Consider the following 24290-nt stretch of genomic DNA (forward strand, 5'->3'; position numbering starts at 1 on the left):
AGCCCTACAAGGAAATTAAATGAATGGAAAACTTCCTTTGAGTAGTTTTCAGTCAGTTAGGTCCACAGTGGAGCCACCAAACCTCTGGAGGATTACAGATATTTTTCACTTTCAATTCTTCTTTAGGCCTTTAGAGAGCAGCAAACCTCCCAGAATAACCCATTCACGATCATACGCCCAAACTTGATTTGATTAGTCTCACAGGGGAAAAAAGGAAAAAAAGAGCTCACACTGTGACATTTCTTCTAAATTGTACTTTATTTTCTTTTAAAGACATATGTTTTAAAACAGCGATTGTAGAGAATAAATAAAGAAACGTTTTTTTCCACTTCCATAGGTACATTTATGTAATTAAAAACTCTATAATAGCAGTAGTGTTCATCATCATGAAGACCACAGGAATCCTGTTTTTTTTTCTTCTTTCTTCTTCTTCTTCTTCTTAAATTAAAAAAGAAATTGTCACATGTCCCCCGCCGTCAAATTGATTACCAAATAAATTAAAACGTAAAAAATCAAGATAGAAAAATTCCCAGCCCTTCCTTCCGCTTTGTTAATTTTTAAAAGTTGTGGCAGCAGAGAATGTTAACTGGTGAAGTTTTAGAGTCCTCCTTTTTTTTTTTTTTTTTTTAAACCAAAGTATTTACAGTGAGAGGAAATCCATTTCTCTTCCAGCTTAAGTACCCCCATTGTTTTTAAATTTACATATAAATAATAAAACTAACTCTACATAACAATATTACAAATGGTAATCATACAGAGTAGTATTTTCTTTTGCCTCCGACTGTGTAGACTGGCCTTCTGTTAACGCCGCAGACCACAAATCACACTATACAGTAGAACCCTGTTCAGTAGAATAACATCAGTGATATGCTTTTTCTTAACATGTATATCTTGTTGCCAACAATAGATATGTACATATATAAATGAATCCAGCTGTGGAATGATAGGAACTCGGGAGCACTTCTCATATTGCGGATGCTGATTCAGTCGATGCGTTTGTTGCTGATATTACTGCTGCTGCTGCTGCTGTTTGTTTTTGTAAAGCGCATACACGTGATACTGCTTTATGTGAAGTGTTGCTCCTGTGCTATATGGTTGGTCAAACAACCAAAAAAGGCTGGGACATCCCAAGTGGTTTTTCTTGATTGAACACTTTCCTGGGAGGTGAAGAAGGAACAGAGGAAGAAGAAAAGGAAAGAGGAAAAAAACAAACCAAAGTATGAGTATTATTTTTAGATCAAATCGCAGAAATCAAACACAGAAGTTTAAGACTTTGGAAGTGGTGTCTGCATTACACACTGCTTGCACTGATGCCTCAGGGGGAGTCTGAGTAATCAACTAGTGTCCATGCAGCTGGAATAGGGACAGTCACACTGCCGCAAGTGTATGCACGCTCTTAGAAAATTGTCTGTCGTCTTTTATTGCAGGCAACTTAATTCAGAACATGCACAGTAAGAATTCTGGTGGGGATCAACTCTTTAAATTTTAGATAAAACAAATAAGATATATGTTTCATCAGAGGGGCATTCACAAAAAGAAGTATTTAATTAAACTGCAGTTTCTCAGGAAAACTCATTTTTGCATCACAAATTCATATTTTCTAAGCAAACTGCTGCAAACACAACATCTGCAGGTATGAGAATCTATTTATTACCTTCTGAGACCTTTTCCTTTATGCTTCGTTTATCTAAAATTGAGAGAAATTGTGCAGTAGGGCAGTACATGAATGAATATGAGTCTCCTGCTCTCAATCATAAAGGCTATGCGAAGCCTAGCTCTAATTAAATACAGCAGAATTTCAAAGATATTAACTACGTCAGTGAATTTAAGTGAAGTATGTATAAAACTGTGCACAAATACTGTGGGGTGTTTTACATTTGATACATTGTAGCTATTAAAAACACAAAGACAGCGCAGAGGATTAGAGGGGAAGAAGGGGAAACTGTGTCAATGGCTGTTTAAAGTGATTTTTTTTTTTTTTAAATGGAGTGGAATAAAACTTTATTAAAATTTACTGATTGTTTCTGGGGACTAGAAAAATTCTGTAAGTAAATTTTTTTTTAACTCTCCTGAAAATTCACTTTCGGATTTTTCAGCAGTTTCAGACTTTTTACAGCACGATAAATGATTTTTTTTCTTACTTTTGACTTTATGACCTGCAGATGCTCTGATTGTTGTTTTGGTTTGGATAAGAGGTGGACTTTTTTTTTTTTGGGGGGGGGGGGTATTATCTCAACCTTATGATTATTTATGGTTATTTCTTCTTAGCTTTTGGAGTCCCAGAATTCCTACAGAGGAATGTAGTTCCTCAGCCAGCAGCACGTGTCACAGGAACAACACAGCTTTACCCAAAACCTTCTAGTTAGTGTCTCATTTGACACACACACACATACACACACACACACACACATACACCAACAATTTTCAGATTTTACTCAACACAAAAACACTCGCACTAACACGAGATGTGATCACAAAGTTTTAGGATGCTGCCACCGAGGGCTTCAATAATTCAGATTTAGGTTTGGCCTCTTCAGGGTCACCCGAGTGAGCAACTCTGGATCTCTTCTAGCTCTGCTGACCTTTCTAGATCGCAATGGACATTAGAGTTGCTCAATCATTTTCAGTGTCAGGTTTGACCAAATATCCTGTGGACGATTATCACTGATGATTAGACAGTCGTAGGATCCACTGCAGTTTCCACATTTTCCAAACCTGAAAGTGATGCATCAGGTAAGGTGTGGAGAAGGGAGTGTGCTTCTAATTAATTTGTACCCAATGATGAAACTGACAGGACAGTTTAACTGTAACATTCTGAGGCATCTGTGGGAGAACATTAAAGGCCATGTCCTAAATTTGGGGAGAGGGGCGGCCGTCATTGTGTGGTAGATTGTTTTGGCCTTGCATTCATTAGCCACCCTGCTCCTCAGATTTAGGGAGCACATCTTAAAAATACACATTAGGCCAACACAGAGTGGTAATAAAAATGCTTCCAGAGAGCAATTTTAAATTAGCACAGCAGGAGATGAAAGATGTGCAAAAGTGCACAAGGAAGTGACCTTGAAGAGCAGGTTGGCCATATTTTATCTAGGTATGGTTTGTGATTCATAAGCTTTATGATTGCACCTCGTACAACACTGTGTTCATCTCACACACGATCAGTCAGTCGTACATAAATACTCTGCTGTCAACCATATACAGGGGCACGTATATATTTTCTTTCAGCCTCACAAAAAAATAAAATAAACATGGACAAAGTTCAGGCACAAAGTCACATGGAATTGAATCACGACAAAACGAAAACCTCGCACTCACCGAAAACTACCACACCATCCAATTAAACAGAAGGGATATGTAAGAATGATAATCATGACAGACGACAAAAATGAAACCAATCAAAACCAAAGAGATGTCCGGGAGAGGTCTCGTGTATCCATATTTGATGGTCAACCAGCTAATTTAGCTCTTAGCACTGAAGCTTTTAGAGGACTTTAAAGGCAAACAGCATGTCATGATAATCAGTTGCTTACAGATGCTGAGGTAATTGACGATTACTGATCAGTGTTTGCAAGGATTAAAACCAGGATAAAATAATAAAAGAGGAAACTCACAGCACACCAAACACAGTTCATGGTCGCCACAGTAACCCGCCATGCAGTTGAGCATGGTGAATCAAGGCAACGGCCCAAACCCCCCCCCCCCAAAAAAGAAATAAAAAACCAAACTGCTAATGGCAACCATCACAGGCAATATCGCCACAGCAACCAACCAACACAGGCCAATTAACTTACAACGCAGTGAGAAGGAAGGGGAGGTAGTAGGTTTTAGAGGTTGCTAGGCAACTGTACCCATAGCGACGCACGTCTTCACCATATATGTATGGACGGGACAGTCTTGAGAGTGGTGTGGCGTTTTTTTGTTTGTTTGTTTTTTCTCTCTTTCTCTCAGGAAAAATGGCACATATGGCACAGCACAAAAACAATAAAATGAAAGTAAAAAGAAAAAAATTAATGAGGGACAGCAGTAGGCATTCAACCCTGTGACAGAACACTGGTTAGACAACATTTGAACCCATTAAAAAAAAACAACTAAATAAATAAAATAAAATAAAATCTACTTCTCAATACAGAGTGAGCAAAAAAAACAGAACAAGCCACTTTTACACAACAAAAGGTATCTTCTGATCCTGTTAAAGACTGATGGTATTCTTAGTGCTTTCACCTCATTAAAGTTAATCTACTGTAGGGTTATTGACTTCTTTGGTTCCACATGAAAGACAGCCATTTACCCCCCAATTACATCCACTCTGTCTCCTTAGCTTTCACACACAGTTCCAGCTGTCTATCAATCCCTCCCTTGAGCTTCCTCCTCCCCAAAAAACTCCTCAAATGTGTCGATATATAGAAACTCACCTCCTTCAGTAAGGCCTGTTGGCATCCTTGGGCCTCTTAAGCTGCACTTTCAGTCTCTTCATGCCAATCTGGAAGCCGTTCATTGCCTGGATGGCAGTCTGGGCGCTGGATGGGTTGTCAAAACTCACAAACCCTAAGAAGAAAAAAGAAATAAAAGGCAGTGTTATATCACAGCAGCATTTCTTTCTGTGCAGGAAAGAAAGAGACACCTGTGACCGTCAAAGTGACTCACCAAAGCATTTACTCTGATTGGTGGCACGGTCGACGAAGACCTTTGCAGAGATGACGTTTCCAAAGGGCAAGAACATCTGCAGTATCTCAGAGTCAGTGAACTCCTGTGGCAGGTGGTAGATGAAGATGTTACAGCCCTCGGGACCTGTACACAAAGACAGGGCAGCCATAGAGATGCACACAGGTTAAGCGGTCAGTGAAAATGGCAGTTTTTTTCCTCTGTTTTCATATAATTCTGTGCCAAACTACCTCCAGCTACACAGACTTTGTCTGCAATGTTTATCTCATCCTTTTTTGTGTGCATATTAAAACATACAGATTTAAGGAGCGGTCTTTACAAATCTGATTTTTTGCTGCAACACACCAATGTGCTTTTAAAGTTTATTATATATCATTATTTTATATAATAATTTCCCCAATGAGCCTGTGTGAACCGTACCACATAAAGGTTGCCTGATGAGTCTTGATTTCTGCTCTAACTTTCAGTTGGTAGGTTTCCAGTGTACCCATCTTCTAATGGTTGCTTCCAGCAGGATCACACACTAGTTATAAAGCTCAAATTATAAAATGGGTGGAGTTCAGTGCACTCAAATGACCTGCCAGATCCCAGTTCAATAGAGTGCGTCTGGGATGAGAGACTCATCATGGATGTAGAGCTGACAAATCTGCAACTGTGTGATGCTATAATGAAACAAATTTGAGGAATATTTTCTAGCACCTTGCTGATTGTATCAAATGAAGAATTAAGGTAGCTTTGAAGGGTAAACATGGTCCAAGCCATTATTAGCAAGGTGTACCTAACAAAGTGGCCGGTTTAAATGGCTGATAACATTTGGTCAACATTTCCCTAAACAGCAGAACATTTTGGTGGTTTTCTGTGATGTAAAGCTTGTTTGATTTGTGGTAAATTAGCCAAACATGTAAAACCCCATTTTGAGTTTACCTTCTCTTTGCTGCAGCTGCTGCGGCTGCTGAGGTTGCTGGGCCACCAGCGTGGGCTGGTGAGGGAACGGCTGTCCCACCAGGCCATAGGCAGCAGGGTAGGTGGCTGATGGAGAGGAGGAACAGGTGAACCGAGAGCGGTGGCGATGCAAGCAGAACACTGCACACTAATCATTTTTCACTTAAAACATCTGACAGAGCTGCATCCCCACCTACAGGTTTGCTAAAACTGAGCTATGTTTTGCATAAAGTTTGTGATGTGTGACTCACTTTATATTGCTGGAGGTTATTTACACTTTGTAATATATGTGCATGTGTTGACTTTGAATGAGAGTTTCTTCTTTGCACATGCAGCAGTTCTGACATCCAAAAGGTACTGCAGCTGCATTTGATTGTAAGTTTGCAATTTGCATTCGTAACCTGAAAAGGTTCTTACTTAAATCTAAATCTACTAAACAGAGTCCAACGTCACTTAAAGTTTGTAATTGTCCCTGTTCTAACACAAAACAAGGACTTCTCTACCACAAATACATTTCTAGAAATGCATGGTTATTTATTAAGAATTTATTAAGTTATATTGGACATGCGTGCCACTGTAAATCCTGATTCTCACCTGTATAGTGCTGCATGCCTGTATAAGCTTGCTGCAGGGGGTCCAGCACAGGACTCTGAGCTGTAACACAGTCAACATGTGGTTAACAACTTACAGCATAGTTAAAAAAAAAAAGTCATGAATGTTATTTGATATATTTAATGTTATATGAATGCTACACAAGAGGTTTGTGAATCTGAGGATACAGCTATAATCTGTGTAGGATGCGATGCCTGTACCTTGATAGGCATGGACCCCGTTAGTGTACAGGGTTTCTGTAGCTGGCTGGCCGTTGGGTGGTGCTGGCACAGAGGGGTAGCTGTTCACTGCGATTGGTGGAGGCAGAGCAGGAACGGGTGTAGCTGCGATGGAGGGTGGAGTGCTGGTACCTGCAGATGATTTCAAAGTAACAGCAATACTCTGTCAGTGCGCCCCAGGGTGGCTGTGGCTACAATGTAGCTTGCCATCACTAGTGTGTGGATGACTGGATATGTAAAGCGCTTTGGGGTCCTTAGGGACTAGTAAGGCGCTATATAAATACAGGCCATTTACCATTTTTATTTTTATTTTCTTTTCTTAGAATTTGCACTTTTTGCACAGTTTAAACATTTGATACATTTCATTTGTTCTACTCTAAATAAAATATGAGTTTATGAGATTTGAAAGTGGATTTGCGGTTACTGTGCATGAAAGATCTCTATTGTTTCAGTGGGTGAGAGGAGGGTGGTGATGTCACGTACTTTCACGCACCAATAGAAACCTCTGACGCAAATGTAATGACAGCTGTTTGACTGATTAGTTACTTTCAATCAAATTTGAGGTTTTGTATCATCGTTACATAGAAACGATCCTTTAAACAGAGTGAACCATAGCCAGCAGACTGTTACCAGTTTTCAGAAGTCTTAAATAAACCACGCAGCAACTTTAAGGGTTGAAAATTTTGAATCTAACGACCACTTAAGGTTGGCTTCAAAAGCAGGTGAATTGCTCGCTTATCCTGGCAATTTCCACCTTTATTTAAATATACAGTTTATATATAAACTGTATAAGTAAGTGAAATACATCTCCTACTCCTATTTTACCTTAAAAAGTAAGAGTTAACTTTGAGACAGAATGAAAAAAAATACAGAATAGATGTGTGTAATTTTGTCCTCTCTGGTCCACCTCTCCTTGTATATCCGCCCTCATACTTCAGGCAGAAATCTAATCAAGGCCAGACATCTCTGCCTCTCATTACCTGAGGACGGGGTGATGGATGCAATCGGCGTGGCAATGATGCTGCTGGGGTTGAGGGCAGCGAGCTGCTGCATCTGAACTGCAGCCACGGTGGCAACAGGAGAGAGGTAGGCCGACTGCGCCACCAAGGCCTGCTGCTGCATCAGCTGGAGGACAGAGAGAGAGATGCTGTGATGGATTGAGGAGCAGGAGTCGGCAAAACTGACATTTAGAGTAAGTTCGGAGTCCGTGTTTCGGTGTGCAGAGGCCATTAGTGTGTATTCTCAGACTTGTAAAGTACAGAAACACCAGCAGACTTTTAAAGCATGAAGACGCTGTGCAGAGGCTCGTCATCAGACATTTAGTGAGCGATTTGTGCAGATTAGAAATGACTCACGTTGTTCAGATTTCCCTCATCAACGTGCTCCAATAATGAGATTCAGTCACTAAAATTGATGTGTTTAATATTACTGTGACATCTCCAGACCCGAGCCTCAATAAGAAAACAATAAGCAATATTTGATGATTGATGATGTATATTTTTTTTCTCCTGTTTTTCACTATTATTAACATTTGACTGTTATTATTGTTATTAATATTGACATCAATCTAAATTACACAGACATTTATTTTCATTTACTGCGAAGCAAAATGTTCAACATTTCATCTCGTGGACTTCTGCAGAATGACAGAGGGCAGAGGTCACCAAATTAACAATCAATTATATTTATCAGATGAAATGAATAAGCAGTAATAGGCCCATAACTCTTCTTTTCCTGAAGTGTTTGTATTATTTTCAAATTAACTGACATTACCAACTACATCAGCTTGGCAAAAGGCTTGTTTATTGCCCTGTACACTTGTCTATATGAGAGTAAAATAACATGTTTTACTGCTTTTAATAGATGCATCTGCAACATCGGTCACTTTTATTTAGTGAATTGAAAAACGAGTTATAATGGGGACTCCAATTTGCCCCGTAGGCCTTACGTTGAAAAACTACACGCTCAACTCAGCAATCTAATATTTTTAATTCAATTCCATTCAATTTTATTTATAAAGCACAAAATCACAACAACACTCGCCTCAAGCTGTTTTATATTGTAAGGTAAAGACCCTACAAGAACACAAAGAGCCTGTAATAACATTTTTAACAGTAGACACATATTTGTTGTTTTCTGTATTCTTTTATTCCAACTGTCGGCTCTATATGATGTCAAAAAAGGTTATAGCAATCTTGAAAAGCAAAAAAGTTCCTGCTGCCCCAAATCATGTGATCACATGGGCAGTCAACCTGACTGAAATAAAAGATTCAAAGATCAGAGTTAACACTGTTTATGCAAGAGAAAGGATAAATGGAGAGGCAGCACAAAGCTGCTGTAATAAACTCCAGGAATTAAAATGTGAAGATGGAAATGAGTATAATAGGTTCTCTTTGACTTATTTATTTTAAATGATGATAATTATTATCTCCATTACTTATTTATCTAACTAATTCACCTAATAAATGGATCTCATTGGTGAGACTAAGTCAGACCAGCCTCCAATAGCTTTGGGGGATCCCAAGGGACTAGAAGGGGGACAGATGGGGGACTGATGGGGGTTGTTCCAGAGTCTAGTGACCTCCCATGTGATGGCTTGAGTCAACAGTCTTACTTTAAAGGACGCAGAAATAAATAAGTGCTGTAGAGGGGGAAGAAAATATACTATAACGTTCCCAAGTATCAGTGCTCTGACCCATCCTGACTCCACCAGCAGTCATTGAGAACAAAAAAAGAGAAAAGAAAATTCCCTGTTCTTACTTAAATCCCTTTGTTTCTTCCTTTTCTCTCTTGTTTTTGTTGTTTTATGTTTCCCTTTAATAAAACAGAAAACATGAATCTATATGTTTGAAGGGTACATCTAAGCACCGCAGAGCACTCTGCCTAGTGACCTCACTCATCGGGAAAAATCGCTTCCTGATGGTTATAATCCCTCATTACGATCAAATCATGGGAATAATTAGTCTTTAGTTCACGTTGTGTGCTCTTCACCTTAGCTGTAATAAGGATTCATATTGACAAGACTTTATCGATACCCAGCGGCATTATTGATTCTTCTTATAGGTCAGATTCCTTATCGATTCCCTTCCTGATTCCTATTCGGTTTCCTGTGTGGGAAGACTGTGGCAGCATCGAGAGAGCTGCTTTATTATCTCTGAGTCTGAACACCGTGTAGAAACAGAAGGCGCGCATCTGACTCAGTCGTGCAAAAGCCACGAGTCTGACGTCACAGTTTTGCAACATGCAACTGTTAGAAATACGTGCCAGCCCCGATAAGAGAAACTGACAAGCTTGGAATCAAAACACATTCAGTGGATTGGATCATTTCTTCATTCACATCTCTGAGCTGTAAACAAAGAATTTTATTGAACCCCGCCTTCGTTTTTGTCTAGCTTGGAGCTTTACCTGCAATTTCTCTAAATTACCCTTCCATTGAGCATTTTTTTAAATTTTGTTTTTATGTGACCTTTTTTCTTACTAAATTACAAACACATCAATCATGAGTAAAAGTCTCGAGAGGCCTCGTTAAACATCATAATCTGAACAACTGTAAATGAGGCAAATCTGAAACCATTTGCAGTAAATGGTCAATTAGCGACGATGACTTTATATTGTTATTTGAGATTTTTTTCCCCTCCCAATTATAATCATCTTAATATCATATGAGACATCTCTTTTGGATTGAAATTCTGAGTATAAAATGCTTGAATAGAACATTACAACTCAAGCGTCTCTCGAGTAGCTTTTTCTTTTATGTTTTTTTTGGGGGATTAAAGGATGGTTTCTGTGCCTATATCTTCCATCGCACTAAAATAGCTCAAAGATGATGATGAGAAAGCCAGATAGAGAAAACAAAGTGCAGAGGATAGAGCATTAAAAGAAATTACACAAAAACAGTTCACTTTTGATATTTTGGGATCAGAATAAATATTTTCAGCAACATGTTGTAGTGCTCTCATGACAGATAGTGTGTGTTTTGGGTGAGATGTGTATGTCTGCGGGTCTTCCTCACGGCCTGCGTGTAGGCGTTGTAGGCCCCGAGGTGCAGGGTCATGGGACTGATGACTCCAAGCTGGGAGGCCACCTGCTGCATCCGTCTGAGCCCTCGCTCTTTCTCAGAATCTGCAAACTTTACCACCAAGCTGGACGAGGCGCCCTGCGGAGGAAAAGGCAGAAAAATCAAAACTCCATCTGTCCGATGCTTTTAGCATCAACGCTCAACATCAGCAAGAGGTTAAAACACGCACAGTGGAAAGATTACCACTGTTACCACCACTACTCTGAGCATTTCTTACTGCATCCTAACAAAACTGGTTAGAATCCAATATTTTTACCTTACACATGCATTTTCCACAATGAATGCATCACTCAAAGACTCAGCGTAGTGTCTAGAGGGATGTTTGTGGAGCTCAAGGCTAATGACACTGACAAAAGCGGTTTGTGCCATCATCAAATAAGATTGGAGGTTAGAGCTAAGTGAACATTTTAATCTGAAAAATAGATCTCTGAAAACACAAGATCGGAAATGATTGATTCGAGTAAAACTGCAAAAGGCTGCAAGGTAAACTTAGAAAACAAACAAACAAAATAAAACAAAAACATTTATCAGTCCACAGTTTGACAAACCGATGACTCAGGCCTGCGGGTGCACAGCTAAATGACTCCAAAGGAAAAACCCAGAGTAGTCACTGAAGTAAAAAAAAAAAAGAAGCCCAAAATAAGAAACTGATGGCTTAAATGAGTCACTGGAGCTGTTTAACTTCTATGTTCATTTCCCATTCTCCCTCACAGTGCATGGCTGCATGGAGCATTACACAGAGAAAGCTGCTGCCTCCCCCCCCCAACCCATCCAAAAAACCCAACCCCATGGCTCCATGACTGGAGTTTGCCACTTAGAAACTCGAAAATGTTATTGTGGACTAACAAAGAAAACTTTGAAATGTTTCTGAAGAGCAGCCAGCGCTACTTATGTCCTAAAGAGAGGATAATGAATACCAGTGAAGAGATGGGAAACCTGACAGCTCGCCATCACCGAGGGGGAAATAGAAATCCCATGTTTATTAAAGCCTCTCACACGATGGTGCCTAGGTGACCGTCCAGCTAAAAGTTTTGCGATGCAGCAGAATGATGATAACAATCATCAAATTAGATCCTCTACAGATTCAAATAAAGGTAAAACACTCCTTGGAGTGACTGAGTTGGAGCTGAGACCGTACTCTAAATGAGTGAAATGACCTTTTTTATGCTTAAACTTAAACTGCCTGAGAGAGCATAGAGACCCAGAAAAGGTCTGAAAAATAATTGCTTGGATGTGTTGGATGGATGTGTTTAATAAAGGCTTACGTTCGTATTATTATTAGCTTAAAGTGTCCTGATTTAGACGAGCACATTTTATGATCCATTACTGACGTAAACGAAATAAACAAATAGGTTTTTATTTTAATTTTGACGCCCTACATCAAGCCACACTGCAGTAAGACCTCCAGAGATAAATCATGACCGCATTTTACAAAGAGTGTGTCCTCTATTGTGTGTGAGTGTGTGTGGAGGAGGGGGACAGAAAGGAGAAGTGGTGACCATTAGCTGAGTCACCCTGTGAGTCTCTAAATGACTGGGTTTGGAGCATCTGAGTGCGTCTGCTGGGTTCATTTGAATTTGTGTAACCATGCTGCATGTGCAGCATGAGTGTGCTTGTGTATGTGTGTCAGAAAGAGTGTATTTTGTGGACTTACAGGTAGAGTACGACTTCCGTGAAGAGCGTTGATGGCGGCCTGGGCCTCTGCGTTGCTCTGGAACTTTACAAATGCACACCCTACATGAAATGACACATCATTAAGCACAGCCCCTCTCTCACACATACACACACTTACACACACTATAACAAAAACGCTTCCCTTTAAATATACATTAGAAGCCATCTTGCATCTAGCATTTCATCTGTTACCGTGGCACCATTAAGCATGGTCCACAGAACATTCATTGCTTCATCAATCACAGCCCGTAAACCACCAAACGCATCATTAGCTATGACCAATAAAACCTACTGCACTATTAGTCGTGCCTCGTGCAGCAAACGCAGAAAAGTCAAACCTCTGTGTTTGAACTGTCGCGGACTTTGATTTACATGGAAAATATCATTAGCATTGTTGTTACTGACAATAGTCATTTATACGGTGGAGTTGCAACATGCTGCGAGCTTTATTCTTCGGATTTAAACACAAACGGTAAAACAAAGTCAGTCCACACTTCTACAGTCGTGACCGGGAATCTGGCTGCAACCAGTGGCTTTAAAGGATGCTCGACTAAAGGCTGCTTTTGTAAATTGTGGAGGGCATAGCTTAGCAAAATCATCTTAGTGCTGATGATTTTATTCAGTGGGACAAATATGAATTATTGCTAAGGTTTTTAAGTAGCTAAGCCATCGGGGGTAATAGAAATAAGATATGACATGGCTAATTGCATCCATTTAAGCAATATTTAAGTATTTAAATGTTTAAACGATGAGGTTTCAGACTATTTAGAGTAGAGTAGTAGAGTTTGTGGACAGGGGAGGACCAGCAGGGAGTTTAAAAGTAAACACAGTCAAAATTCATATTTGTAGCTCTTTAAATGTGAGGGGAGAACAGTTTTTACCTAATGAACATAGATGGATGAATGTTTTGCTGCTAATGTGTTGTTTCTGTGAATAATACTGTATCTTTCTGTAATACGTCTGGCGTTTATCAACTAAACAAAGTCCAGGAAGTCTCGCTAGATATTAAATGATGCAGTGACAACCATGGAGACAAAGAGTGGTATAATAAAAGCAGAATAACATGTAGCCATTGCTCACCATAATTTTATATTTAGTAAGACTTCCTAGACTTTATAGTTCCACCTGTTTAGCTGAGGAGCACCGGTCAGCCATCAGAGCTTTGCATAGGTTGTCTGTTATCTTCACCAAGGATGTAATGTGCATGGTTGCATTAGTTTGCCTGTTTGTTTGCTTGTTATAAGGATTAATCTAAAAATATGCGCAGATTTGCATGAATATTTTACCAGAGGCAATCCTCAGCTAGACTATGAAGTAATTGACTTTGGAAGTTAGTTCAGGAGTTTCTGAAAGGACTCTTGAGTACTGTGATGCAGGACATTTTCTGTCATATTTTCAAATATGCTGCTCAAATGTGAAAAGAATAAAATAACAATGCTTCCAAGAAAAAAAAACGAATCCAGATTTAGATATCGTTCTGGGACTGTGCATGTTGTGGAGGGAATGTTCAGCCTTGATGTTGGATGTGTTTCACATGGCATGATTTCACATTATTACCTTTGCTGGTACCGTCAGGCCCGCGGAGCACCGTGCACTCCTCTATGCTGCCGAATGGCTCGAACATTTTCCTCACATCGGTGTCCGTCTGCTGCTTTCCCAGCATGCCCACAAACAGCTTCCTGTCTTCTAAGGGGAAGGAGATTACCAGGATGGGAGGGAGAAAGGAGAGTAATGTGTGGTAATGTGAGTGAGATTAAAGACGGGGGGAGAAAGAGATGTATTTGTGAGAAAGGTAATGCAAGTGAAAGCGTGCGGGGAGGGGTGGAGAGGGTGGAGGTAGGGGGGAGAAGCACCATGTCACTGTACATGCACGAATAACAGAAAATGACAACAGGGTGACAAGCAGTTGCAAAGAGGGCTGGACGTTAGCCTGCTGTACTTCGGAGCACCACCAGAGTGCAGTAACATGAACGGCACAACAAACAGCATCTGGCGGTGACTCAAATGTTTGTCACCCTCTGTGTGGTCAGAGAAGCTGCTCCGTCTGTCCCTGTCTGTGAAGGATCAGACCAGCGATTCTGCATGTTTGAGCCCATTCACTACAAATTGTGCGCGCCTTACATTCCTGCAGATTACTCTCAGAAAGAACAACCGAGTGATACATGTTTTGTTTTATTTTTTTCCCCCCAAAACTGTTCGTGATGCCATTTCTTTCCAATTTATTTCCGTATGATAATCAAATGTCAGAGACTTGAAGCTTGAGATACAATCAGTCACAGCGAACGTGCCATTATCCTTATTGCAAACCTACATACAGCCTAAATGTCAAGAAGATTGCAGACGATAAATGTGGTTTGATTAGAAACACCTGCCTGGGTGGTGTGTTGATGGGGAGGGTTTGGGTATTGGCTGATGAAAAGCACAGAATTTGCTCACTACGCTGTGAGCTAATCAGTTTCAGAAAACGGATAAAAAAATGAAAAAAAATCACGCGTTTATATATATATATATATATATAAAAACAGCATATAAACAAATGCCTGCATCTGCATGCTTCTTCTCTTGTGATACTAAAAGGAAACCAAAGGATTTCTATTACTGTTTTGTGAATTTTAAAGAGCTAAAAAAAAAATCTAAAGTGTTGATCCTTCAGACTACTGGCATAGAATCTAAAATCACATGTTCAAAATGTTAAAAACTTGGACTGACTTTTAGGAAAATGGGCCCTTTTCACAGCAGGCGTTTTGATTTGCCACAGTGTGACAGGGAGCCAGCATGCACAATACCAGAACCGTGAAACTGAAGCAGCTAAATGGCATTCAGCCATCATTAATTTTATTATCTACACCTGTGCTTTTCCTACTGTGGCACGTCAAACTCCAGTGAAAACAGGCCTATTAGAGACAGTGGATGCTGCGAGAAAGAGTCTTGGATTATTTCCTGGATGTCGACTCAGATGTGAGAGCTTTTCCAACAGCACAAAAACTGGAGCGTTGCATATTTTAACTTCATTCTTGCAAAAACCTAGCACATGTGATGCAGCGGCTACTGTGTCTGAAGCAAATTTCAAGTTTTAGTTAATATCAGGATCCTTTAAGTCACGTGTGTAGGGTTAGGGGTAACTTTTATTTTAGCCCTAAGCTAAATAGACTTATTTTATTTATTTATCTTTTTTTTTTTTTACCCTTTATTGTGATAGAACAGTGTAGTGGAGAGAAGACAAGAAACCCAGCATGAAGATGCACAAATGGCCCCGGGGCAGATCTGAACCCAGGCTCTACGTCATCCCCACAGCACATGGGCAGCCCACTCCACCCAGCTAAACCAGTGCCCAGATAGCCATATTTTAAGAAAATAACAGATTACATTACATTTTAAATGCACTCTCACACATTTTGACATGTTTGTTTTTCCTGTTCCTAAATGTTTTATAGGTAGGTATAAAAATGCGTGGACACTGAATAAACCCAAACCAAAATCACCAACCTAACTCAAGCTGGGTGTCTCGATGGAGGGTAAGAGGTTAAGTGATCAGATGCTTATTATACCCTTTGTACTTTTCTTAATTACTAGTTTAAACGTAGTCCTGCAGTCTCTAGTGATTTGGTTATCTTTAAAATTTGCATCTGGATGAAGTCAGATGTGACACATGTGAGAGCGTTTACCAGGTCACCGGCAGCCCATCTGGGCTTAGGGTTTGGTAAACATTACAGTCTAAAAATCAACAAGCAACATCTCTTGGTTTCTGAAAATTCTCCATTCAGATTATGACTAAAAACAAACCCAACCCTAAAGGGAGAGTGAGCTAGTGTTATGCTTTGAAAATCAGCAATGGTAATGTAAAATGATATGAGGTATGAGAGATGAAGTATCTTTAATATCTCCTGTCAAAACCTACCAGTGTTTTCTTTTATGATAGCGTAAGTGGCTGTGTGCAGTGTGTGATGTACAGGTGTAGTTTGACAGCAGCAAAACATCCATCTTGACAGGCAGCTGAGCCGACTACTCAGTCTGAACAATAATCTGCTGAAGGGCTGATAAAATCTGTCATATTTTCAGTGTAGATTGCATCTTTTAGGAAATAAGGGGCCTTTAACATCAGAACTTTAATAAAACATCAGCTCCACTGTGTCCATGGTGACGGTGCATGACACTCTGGGTTATGGCAGCTTGTCTTTGTTTAGTGCGGCTGGAAGAGGCACATTTTTAACCAACACCACAGGACACAAACCATGATCTCCTGGCTGATAAATCTGAAAATTATGGCGCCGCTAACTGCCTCAAACTGTGCCGTTATCTCTGCGTTCGATTTTGCGGTAACCAGTGCAAGGCCACGGTGTCAAAAGACAATTTGTGATTTATGGTGAGGCACAGGAGATCTATCACATATATAACTGTCATATCAGTGCACACCATTTAAACCATCTATCCATTTTTGTAACCACTTATCCTACTAACTATGCAGTGTGAGTGAGCGAAACCCTAAAACAAAGATGTTCAGAATCACCGATTGACCTCAAAAGCATGTCCGTGGGTGAAAACCAGAAAAACGTGCCAATCGTTTACATCTTGCTGTCAACTTACAGTCCCAATCATCGCGCTGCACCGCTGTACTTTCCCTTAACGCATCCTCCACTCAAGCACTTACCTCGTGCAGGTGTTTTAATGTCACTGCAAGACTAACTGACATGTTATCGCTGATATTTCTGGAGGTGTTTATGTTTGAACAGGTGTTGTGTGTCTGGGTTGGGGACAGGTGTCTCTTACCCCCTCTGCTTTCGCTGTCTGCAGGCTTCACTTGGATTGGGCGGTTCATCTGGAAAAAGATGACGTAGTCGGTTTAAATGCAGGTCAGGGCTAATCAACAAAAAGAAAAACGCATTCATTTTAACATGGCAAAAAGCATATAAGCATGGAAATAACTGGCACAAATTGGAGTTTTAATGTGGCAAATGTGCCCCTTGCTGTTATGTAAATGACAAAAGATGATATTCATGTTTGTGTGCTTTATATAACCATTTATGTAAATGCAATTATAACTGTAGTACACATTTGTGCTTGTTTAGATGTTTGCAAATGTGGTCTGTACTCCAGTCGTTTATATTTACACACCAATTTCTCTCCTTTCCTTTTATTGGGCCAACTCGACTCCAACAGGCCACAGCTGACACCGATATGTGTGATATTACATTTGCAGTGTCATACAGTCTCTCTTTCTCGCCCCACCTCCTCTCTCCGAGTCTCTCTCTCAGAATCAGCTCTAATCCTGCCGTCTATCGTTCCCTCTCCCCCTATCACACAAAACCAGGAAAAGCACACACCCACGCGGGATTGGGGAAGTGATAAGATTAAGAACACTCGCCAGCTAATCTGGATTAAAGGAGCACGCAGCATCAGAATAGAGAGAGATTCTGAGCCTGACAGAGGCAGAGACGGATGTCGAGAGGGAGGAATATCAAACAAAAACGCGAAAGAAAAAGCAGGGAACACGCACACACTTTACATTAAGTGACCTTTTTCGCTATTCATAAAAGGCCGCTTCGCCGTCCTCTTCCTGGCTATCCGACTATTCAACCTCCAGACGAAACAGCAGCTTGTCCTTCAAATGTATCAAGCATGAAAAGGACCATTGAAAGAAAGCAAGCAAAATAATGTACAAGGGAGAGCAAAAAGGGAAGAAGAGCGGGATTGGGTTTGATTTGGGAGGGGGGGGGGGGCATATGGAAGAGAGGAGTCAGGTGGGGGATGTGCATGCGAAGAGAGGAAGGGTGATGAGTCGAGGTGAGAGCAACAGAGTGACACTCTGTTAACTTTGGCTTAATGAAGGTCTTAATTATGGAGCTGGTGACATTTCAGCCAGTCGCTGATCCTGTGTCACTGATTGATCCACTGTGATCAGTCACCAGGAGACACTATTGATTGGTGTCACGAGGACCCGCATGAACAAACATCTGTGCTGAACCACGAGCTGAAATATCCCCAGCACCTGCTATACAAGGCCCCCGTGTCTTCTCATTCAGAGCAGTCTAATCGAGTGTACCAATTAATAGGATGATGGAGTAGATGGAGGGGAAGGCTCAAAAAACCATCTTCCAATCAGCTAAACAAATGGAGGTCTTGCTCTGGCTGGCAGTGAATAATAATTTTTTAGTTTAAATTTTTTACAATATGCTAAAGAGAAGATATCATCATTCCAACCGAGTCTGCATGCTAAAATTCATGTACTCCGGGTGAAGCTCGACAAATATACCTCACAGTACGTTATCGGCACAGTTTCTTGTTTATACCAGCCAGTTATCAGGCAGGAGAGAGTGCAACAACAGCCTGTGCAAAATAAGTATTACCTTATTTACCACTGTTTTTCTTCGCTGTTGTTGCTCATGCTGTGATTTAATCTGTATTCTTGCTTTATTCTTCACACATACACCTTTCTAAAGAACGCACCATGCTTTTAATGGATCTGTACTGTTTTAGTGTGAACTGCCCAGTTACTGAGATATCAGCTTTGGCCTGGTTATTATAAGAATCCACAAACCTTATTGTCAGCAGTTTTATGTTGGAAGCATTTTCTTTTTACTGTCTACATTCACTACATTACAGCCGTAAACTTCATAAAAAGACAAGCATAGCTTTTGTGATGCCACTGTTTGTTTGTTTTTTCAAAATATCCCTGCTTCAACGTTCTTTTAGACTTTAATAGAGACAAAAATCAAAGTCATGATGATCATCTTGTGTTCAGTAAACAATGAAACTAATGTCTGAGACTATAAACTCATCAGGAAAGCATTTACTGAGTTCATTAATGCACACATCCTGTCAGATGCTAGTATGCTAGCGTGAGCCTCTCAATGTGTCAGTAGTCATCCGTTAGCAGTGGCTATAGCTTGTCAGACTGAGAGAACATCAATGTGTTTGTGCATGTGCATATGGAAAAACTTGTGAAGGAAGGAAAACTGATGGTGGACCAACATGCTAAACAAGGTGCTGCTGCTTGTTTTGTTTTGACTGATCTGAGATCCATCTACATCTACAAGCTTCTGTGATTCTCACTATTATCATCATTATCTTAACATATAACCACCCAAGCCAGTATGTGCAATGTAAGAAACTCCTAATAACTCCTTTGACATGTATTTAAGGAAAATCTTGATGCTGGACAGGGGATGTCAAATCCTGAACAGGTGCAGGCTCCACCAGGATTTTCAGATTAGCATATATAAGAAAATGTTGTTTGACCAGACCAAAGTTTAACCAGCTGTTCTACCAAAACTCCACCTTATTTTTTTTTATTCATAATTTTAATACCCTTGTAGATACTGACAGTCACTCAGTGTCTGAGCTATCAGTTATTGCACGCCACTCAATCATAGCAGGAAGGATTCTTCCACACATTGATACAGACATCTATAGATAGATAACTAAAAATAGAAGCTATTTTGGGGTTAGCTCTCTCTTAAAGCACCTTAAGTCAATGCTATGAATTAATGGCATTAAATTAAGTGGCAAGTTTGATTGACATGTTTGAATGATGCTTATAAAAAGCCGCATGGCCCATATTTCACTGTGGGAAGACAAATAGTGAAGGCCGTGGTGGTGGTGGTGATAAGGAGAAGCACAGCAGATGGCTCAGGAGATTGGAATTAGAATATACAAGAGGAAAAACAGTGAGAAGTGGAGGCCATCAAGGCTGTGCCACTTCAGATCTGCACAGCAACCGGCTGCCGGTCTGATAAAGACCATGCTCACATGGCCATCGTCATGACAACCCCAGAGATGAGAACCCCCACATCAGGTAAACAAGGTTGCCCTGAACAACCTGCAAAAGAGACGGGTGGAAAACAAATGAGGAGGACAAAGGGTGCTTCTAGGTCAAGAGATAGAGGGATTAGATGTGCAGTGGAGGAAGGGAGAAGACGAGCAGGGGGAGGAAAGATGAAAGAATAAAAAAAGGAAAAAAGAAAAAGGGATGGTAGCGGCTTCGTTCGTGCCTGTTGAATGTTGGCGCTGCCTCGAGAGCAGATGCAGAAGCAGGGAGAAAAATATCTCTGTCTAAACCTCAACCACTAACACACACTTTACAGTAATTTGCTCTCTCCCCTCCTCCTCCTGTTGCTCCCCTCCCCTCCCCTTTCTCTCTTAGGCTTGTTTACAAAAACGGTCCCATACTGTGCACAGACAACACGCATTCAAACCTGCCTGATCAACAGCCCATTTCACCACTGTGTGTTTTTGCTATTGGATTTTTCTTGCTCCCCCTGCGCTCCATGTCCAAACACGCCATGCAGATATTATATATACAGTCATCCAAACAATGCTCCGTCGGCTCCTGACGGTCACAGTGACGCGAGCGCACATCTACACATACTTAATCTTTTCTTTCTGTGATGCCGCGGGGGATTTCACGAGCATTATGAAATATTAAATCCACAGATTATCCAATCAAATAACAGCTCGACCCCTTCGCCATAATGCATGACCCCCCCCCCTCTCCATGCCATCAAAGTTCATACACTGCAACAACAAGCCCAGAGAATCTATATCGTCAAACTGATTTAACAATTTGGACTAAATCTGCCAATGTATATTCAGCATCATGATTGCATTTAGGAGTATCTACATTTAATAGCTTTAACCCATTAAAAGAAATAGGTAATACAGACATTGCAAGGGCAGAGAATTTAGCTGGGACTGGAGGGACGTGTCCCCAGCAGTGATTTGGGTAATTTATTTTAAATATTGTGGCGAGCAGAGACGCACTATGATAGACATCAGCGAGACTGATTGAATTTCCCTTTTCAGCTACTTATTTTATTATTTTGGGGGCATTTTGATTTTATTACAAAATGACAAAAGAGAGAACAGAGAAATGTGCTCAGGAAGCAGCTCTCTCTTTGATCTTTAACAAAGCACAGAGCATCACACTGAATCTAAGGGTCTCATCCCAGGGCATCAAATACTGCCGTGCTGTCAGATGGTGCTGGAGTCACATAGATATGCACAAGGTATGCTTTGGGATCAATCCCATGACGCACTGACGGCTATAATGGATGCCAAGCATCTCTGCATCCAGAAGTTTGTTACCCTGGAGACTACCTCTTGCTTCAGATTTTGTGTTTTTAACTAGATTTAACTTCTTTTTAAAACTCACCAATTAGTTTTGATTTCTCTCGCTTTTTACTTTCACTTTTACTCTGTGATTAAATATCGATAAGAAAAGAAAATCCTTGGTTATGTTTAGAATGAGGTTGGTATTTAGGTTAAATATGTCCTTTCACACCATTAACCCTGCAATTGGAAACAAGAGGCTTACCCAATGTGTTTAAATGTGATGCCAGGCTGTAATGTACAAGCTGGGAGCACCAAAGCCAAAGGCTACAAAGTGAGTATCTTGACAAGATGTATTTAAAGTCTTGGACATGAAAACAAGCTGACTGAACACACCTACACTATATGGAAAACAGAATTAGAGCACAACAGCTAATTTTTTCATTTAGATGTTTTCAGTCCCATGACCACAGGTGTGGTCAAGCACATAGCAACGCAGTCGGCTTTTTCGAACATTTGTAAAATAATGTGAGCATGATGCTGTAATAGGATGCCACCATAGCGACAAGTCAGTTTGTGAAATTTCTTCCGTTCTAGATATTCCATAAATGGTATTATTGGCAAGTGAAAGTAACAAAAGTCACAACAACTCGGCCACAAAGTTGCAGACCATGTAAATTACAGAGCTTGGTCGCTGAATGTTGAGGTGCACAGTGCGTAAAAGTCACCAACTGCTGAGCGCCAAACCTCCGCTGGCATTAACATCAGCACCAAATCTATGTGCCAGAAGCTTCATGGCATGGGCTTCCATGGTGCTCCTGTGAGTGTAATGCATAGGTGCGTTTGTCCATAGTGTATCTGTCCTAGAACAGGGATTATCATCAGCACAGCACTCAGAGTCACAGTGCCCCACATAAAATAAAAAATGCTAAAATAAAAATGTTTAGAGCTATGCAGTCATATTAATAAGGTTTTATTTATCCAGGGAAGGCTAACTATACATGAAAAAAAATTGTCAGACCAAAATCGCAGCTGTTAGTTTAAAAAAAACAAAACAGAAGTGCTTGTTTATCATTGCATATTTTACTTTCTGACTAATGTGCTTAAACACAATCTATGCAAATCAAGTTTACTTAACTCTCTTCCAAGCAAATGGAGACATTTTAAGCACAAGGATATTTCTCAGACTTTGCACAACAGTCCTTGTGCTTAAAATGTCTCCATTCCCTTGGAAGGATGTTAAGCACAAACAGATTCACAACCTTAATAAAACACACAAGGCTCACCTGTTGTAAATACAAGACTGAATAAATGGCTTTTATTCTCTAAAAGGGCTCAAACTAAGTAGCCTGGTGTATTTAGGTGTATTTAACACCCTCCGCAATCTTTTATTTAACAGTGTACAGATTGAGGAGTGGCCATCGCCACCGTGGAAATGCATTTTCATGTGCTACAGCAAGGCAAATGTGTTTTAGATAGAGTAAAGCATACTGATGATGACATTTTTCTCGCCTTACTATTATGACCTGCAGAGCTGATGATAATCTGTCTATATAGTAGGCTGCTACTGCTGTGTGAGTGGTGGGGAGGGGGCCACATTTCTGCTGCCTGTTTTCTCTCCAATTTCAATACATTCTGCTTGTACGCCCGAAAAAGCTGCCACTCTGAATGGTAAATATATCAGCGGAGACCGTCACCCCGCTCTTTCAAGAACATTTACAACAGGGAGGCAGAGCTGGAGGGGAAGAGGAAGGGGGAGGAAGAGGGAGGGGAGGTGTAGCTGGGTGGGGCGGGAGGGGGGGGGCACAAAGACAATTTTCCATCTTCGCCTCCCCTCCGCTCCATCACACAGCGCTGGTCATTGCATCGTGCTGGTCGCCTAGCAACCTGGCATCCCTCGTCCCAGCCGTCTCCAGGCAACCAGACCTGCGACCGTAATCAACCTGCCACCTCCCACCTCCCCGCACCGCCTCCTCCTCCTCTCCCCCCGTCTCTGTTCCCTCTCCTGTCTCTGCTGCTTTTTGCTCCCTCGGTTCTCCATCCACCTCCTCTCTATCGTTGCAAATGCACTTACGCTGAGACGCACTTGTGAATTCACCCCGTGGGGAGAAGAAGAAACACAGGTGGAAATTGGTATATTAACAGGCATAAAAAAAATAAAAAAAATAAATAAATACATAAATAAAATAAAGGAACAGAAAAGGGAGATTGCAGTTGATCACACAAAGAGTTGGAACAAAGCGGCACACAAAAGCAGAGATGCACAAGTGCGCTCCGTTAGCGTTTGCACACGTGGATGCACACACAGATGCGCACACACATGGGCAGGCAGCCACATAAAGCGGAGAGAAAACTCAACCTTCTCCTGAATTCAGTCAAACACAAAGAGACTGACAGCACTTGTGCAGTTCGATAATATTTAAACAATGTCCCAGTCTTCAGTGTCAAAGCCGCTTCCCGGTGTTGTCTCCGGCTCTTACAGGGTTCACCAGTCTGTCCGGCGCTGACAGTGTCTCGAAGCTGACATTCAGCCGTTTAGCCAGACAGACAACAAAAATCCTTCAAAGTGAAGAAACCGAATATCAAAGAGTAAATTCCTAACAATACTCGAGTTGACTCTCAATTGTTTTGTCTGTTCTGACTGTTAAATATTCATGTCAAGTGTTGTTTGACTCGAATCAGTGGAGCAGAGGGGGAGAAAGAACTGAATCACAGGCAGATTTCTGTGTGTGTGTGTGTGTGTGTGTGTGAGAGAGAGAAAGAGTGCAGATAGAGTCCATGTCCTACTTTTTTCCCTTTTTTTTTTTTTAACTTTAACTGGCACGATTTACACATTTTAACTCCACTACAGTCCATGCATGCTCATTAGATAACCAGTCCTGCACCAAAGTTCAAAGAGCCTAATGAGTTTTGTGGCAACAGCCCTTCTCTGCTTTTGTGTGTGTGTTCGTCTAGCAAACACACACTCCCCAACCCCCCCAAAAAACACACAATTCCTCAGTAACAGATGTCTGTATTTAAGCTGATAAACACACTGCCTCAACGCACCTCCAGCCTTC

At 40.8% G+C, this 24290-nt stretch overlaps 1 protein-coding gene across 6 annotated transcripts in view; it reads right to left on the minus strand.

Annotated features, from left to right (window-relative positions):
- Positions 1-245: 245 nt before the first annotated feature.
- celf3a (cugbp, Elav-like family member 3a) overlaps positions 246-24290 on the minus strand; it is a 34589-nt gene continuing 10544 nt past the window's right edge. Inside the window, exons 4-15 of one of the 6 annotated variants that reach the window (XR_013095405.1) lie at positions 16954-17002; positions 13744-13872; positions 12167-12246; positions 10447-10590; positions 7415-7559; positions 6417-6566; positions 6199-6258; positions 5587-5691; positions 4645-4788; positions 4413-4545; positions 3849-3937; positions 246-1157 (exon numbers count right to left, since the gene is read on the minus strand). Coding sequence is in view for 2 of the 6 variants with exons in the window: in XM_076879555.1 (XP_076735670.1) it covers positions 4418-4545; positions 4645-4788; positions 5587-5691; positions 6199-6258; positions 6417-6566; positions 7415-7559; positions 10447-10590; positions 12167-12246; positions 13744-13872; positions 16954-17002 (1134 nt within the window). In the remaining 4 variants the exon portion in view is untranslated. Of the gene's footprint in view, positions 1158-3791; positions 4546-4644; positions 4789-5586; positions 5692-6198; positions 6259-6416; positions 6567-7414; positions 7560-10446; positions 10591-12166; positions 12247-13743; positions 13873-16953; positions 17003-24290 lie in introns of all 6 variants that reach the window. The other 5 variants (XR_013095404.1, XR_013095402.1, XR_013095403.1 and 2 more) reach the window with 5 other exon arrangements.

The sequence above is a fragment of the Maylandia zebra genome, linkage group LG22 (assembly GCF_041146795.1).
Source record: "Maylandia zebra isolate NMK-2024a linkage group LG22, Mzebra_GT3a, whole genome shotgun sequence".
In the NCBI taxonomy this organism is placed as follows: Eukaryota; Metazoa; Chordata; class Actinopteri; order Cichliformes; family Cichlidae; genus Maylandia; species Maylandia zebra.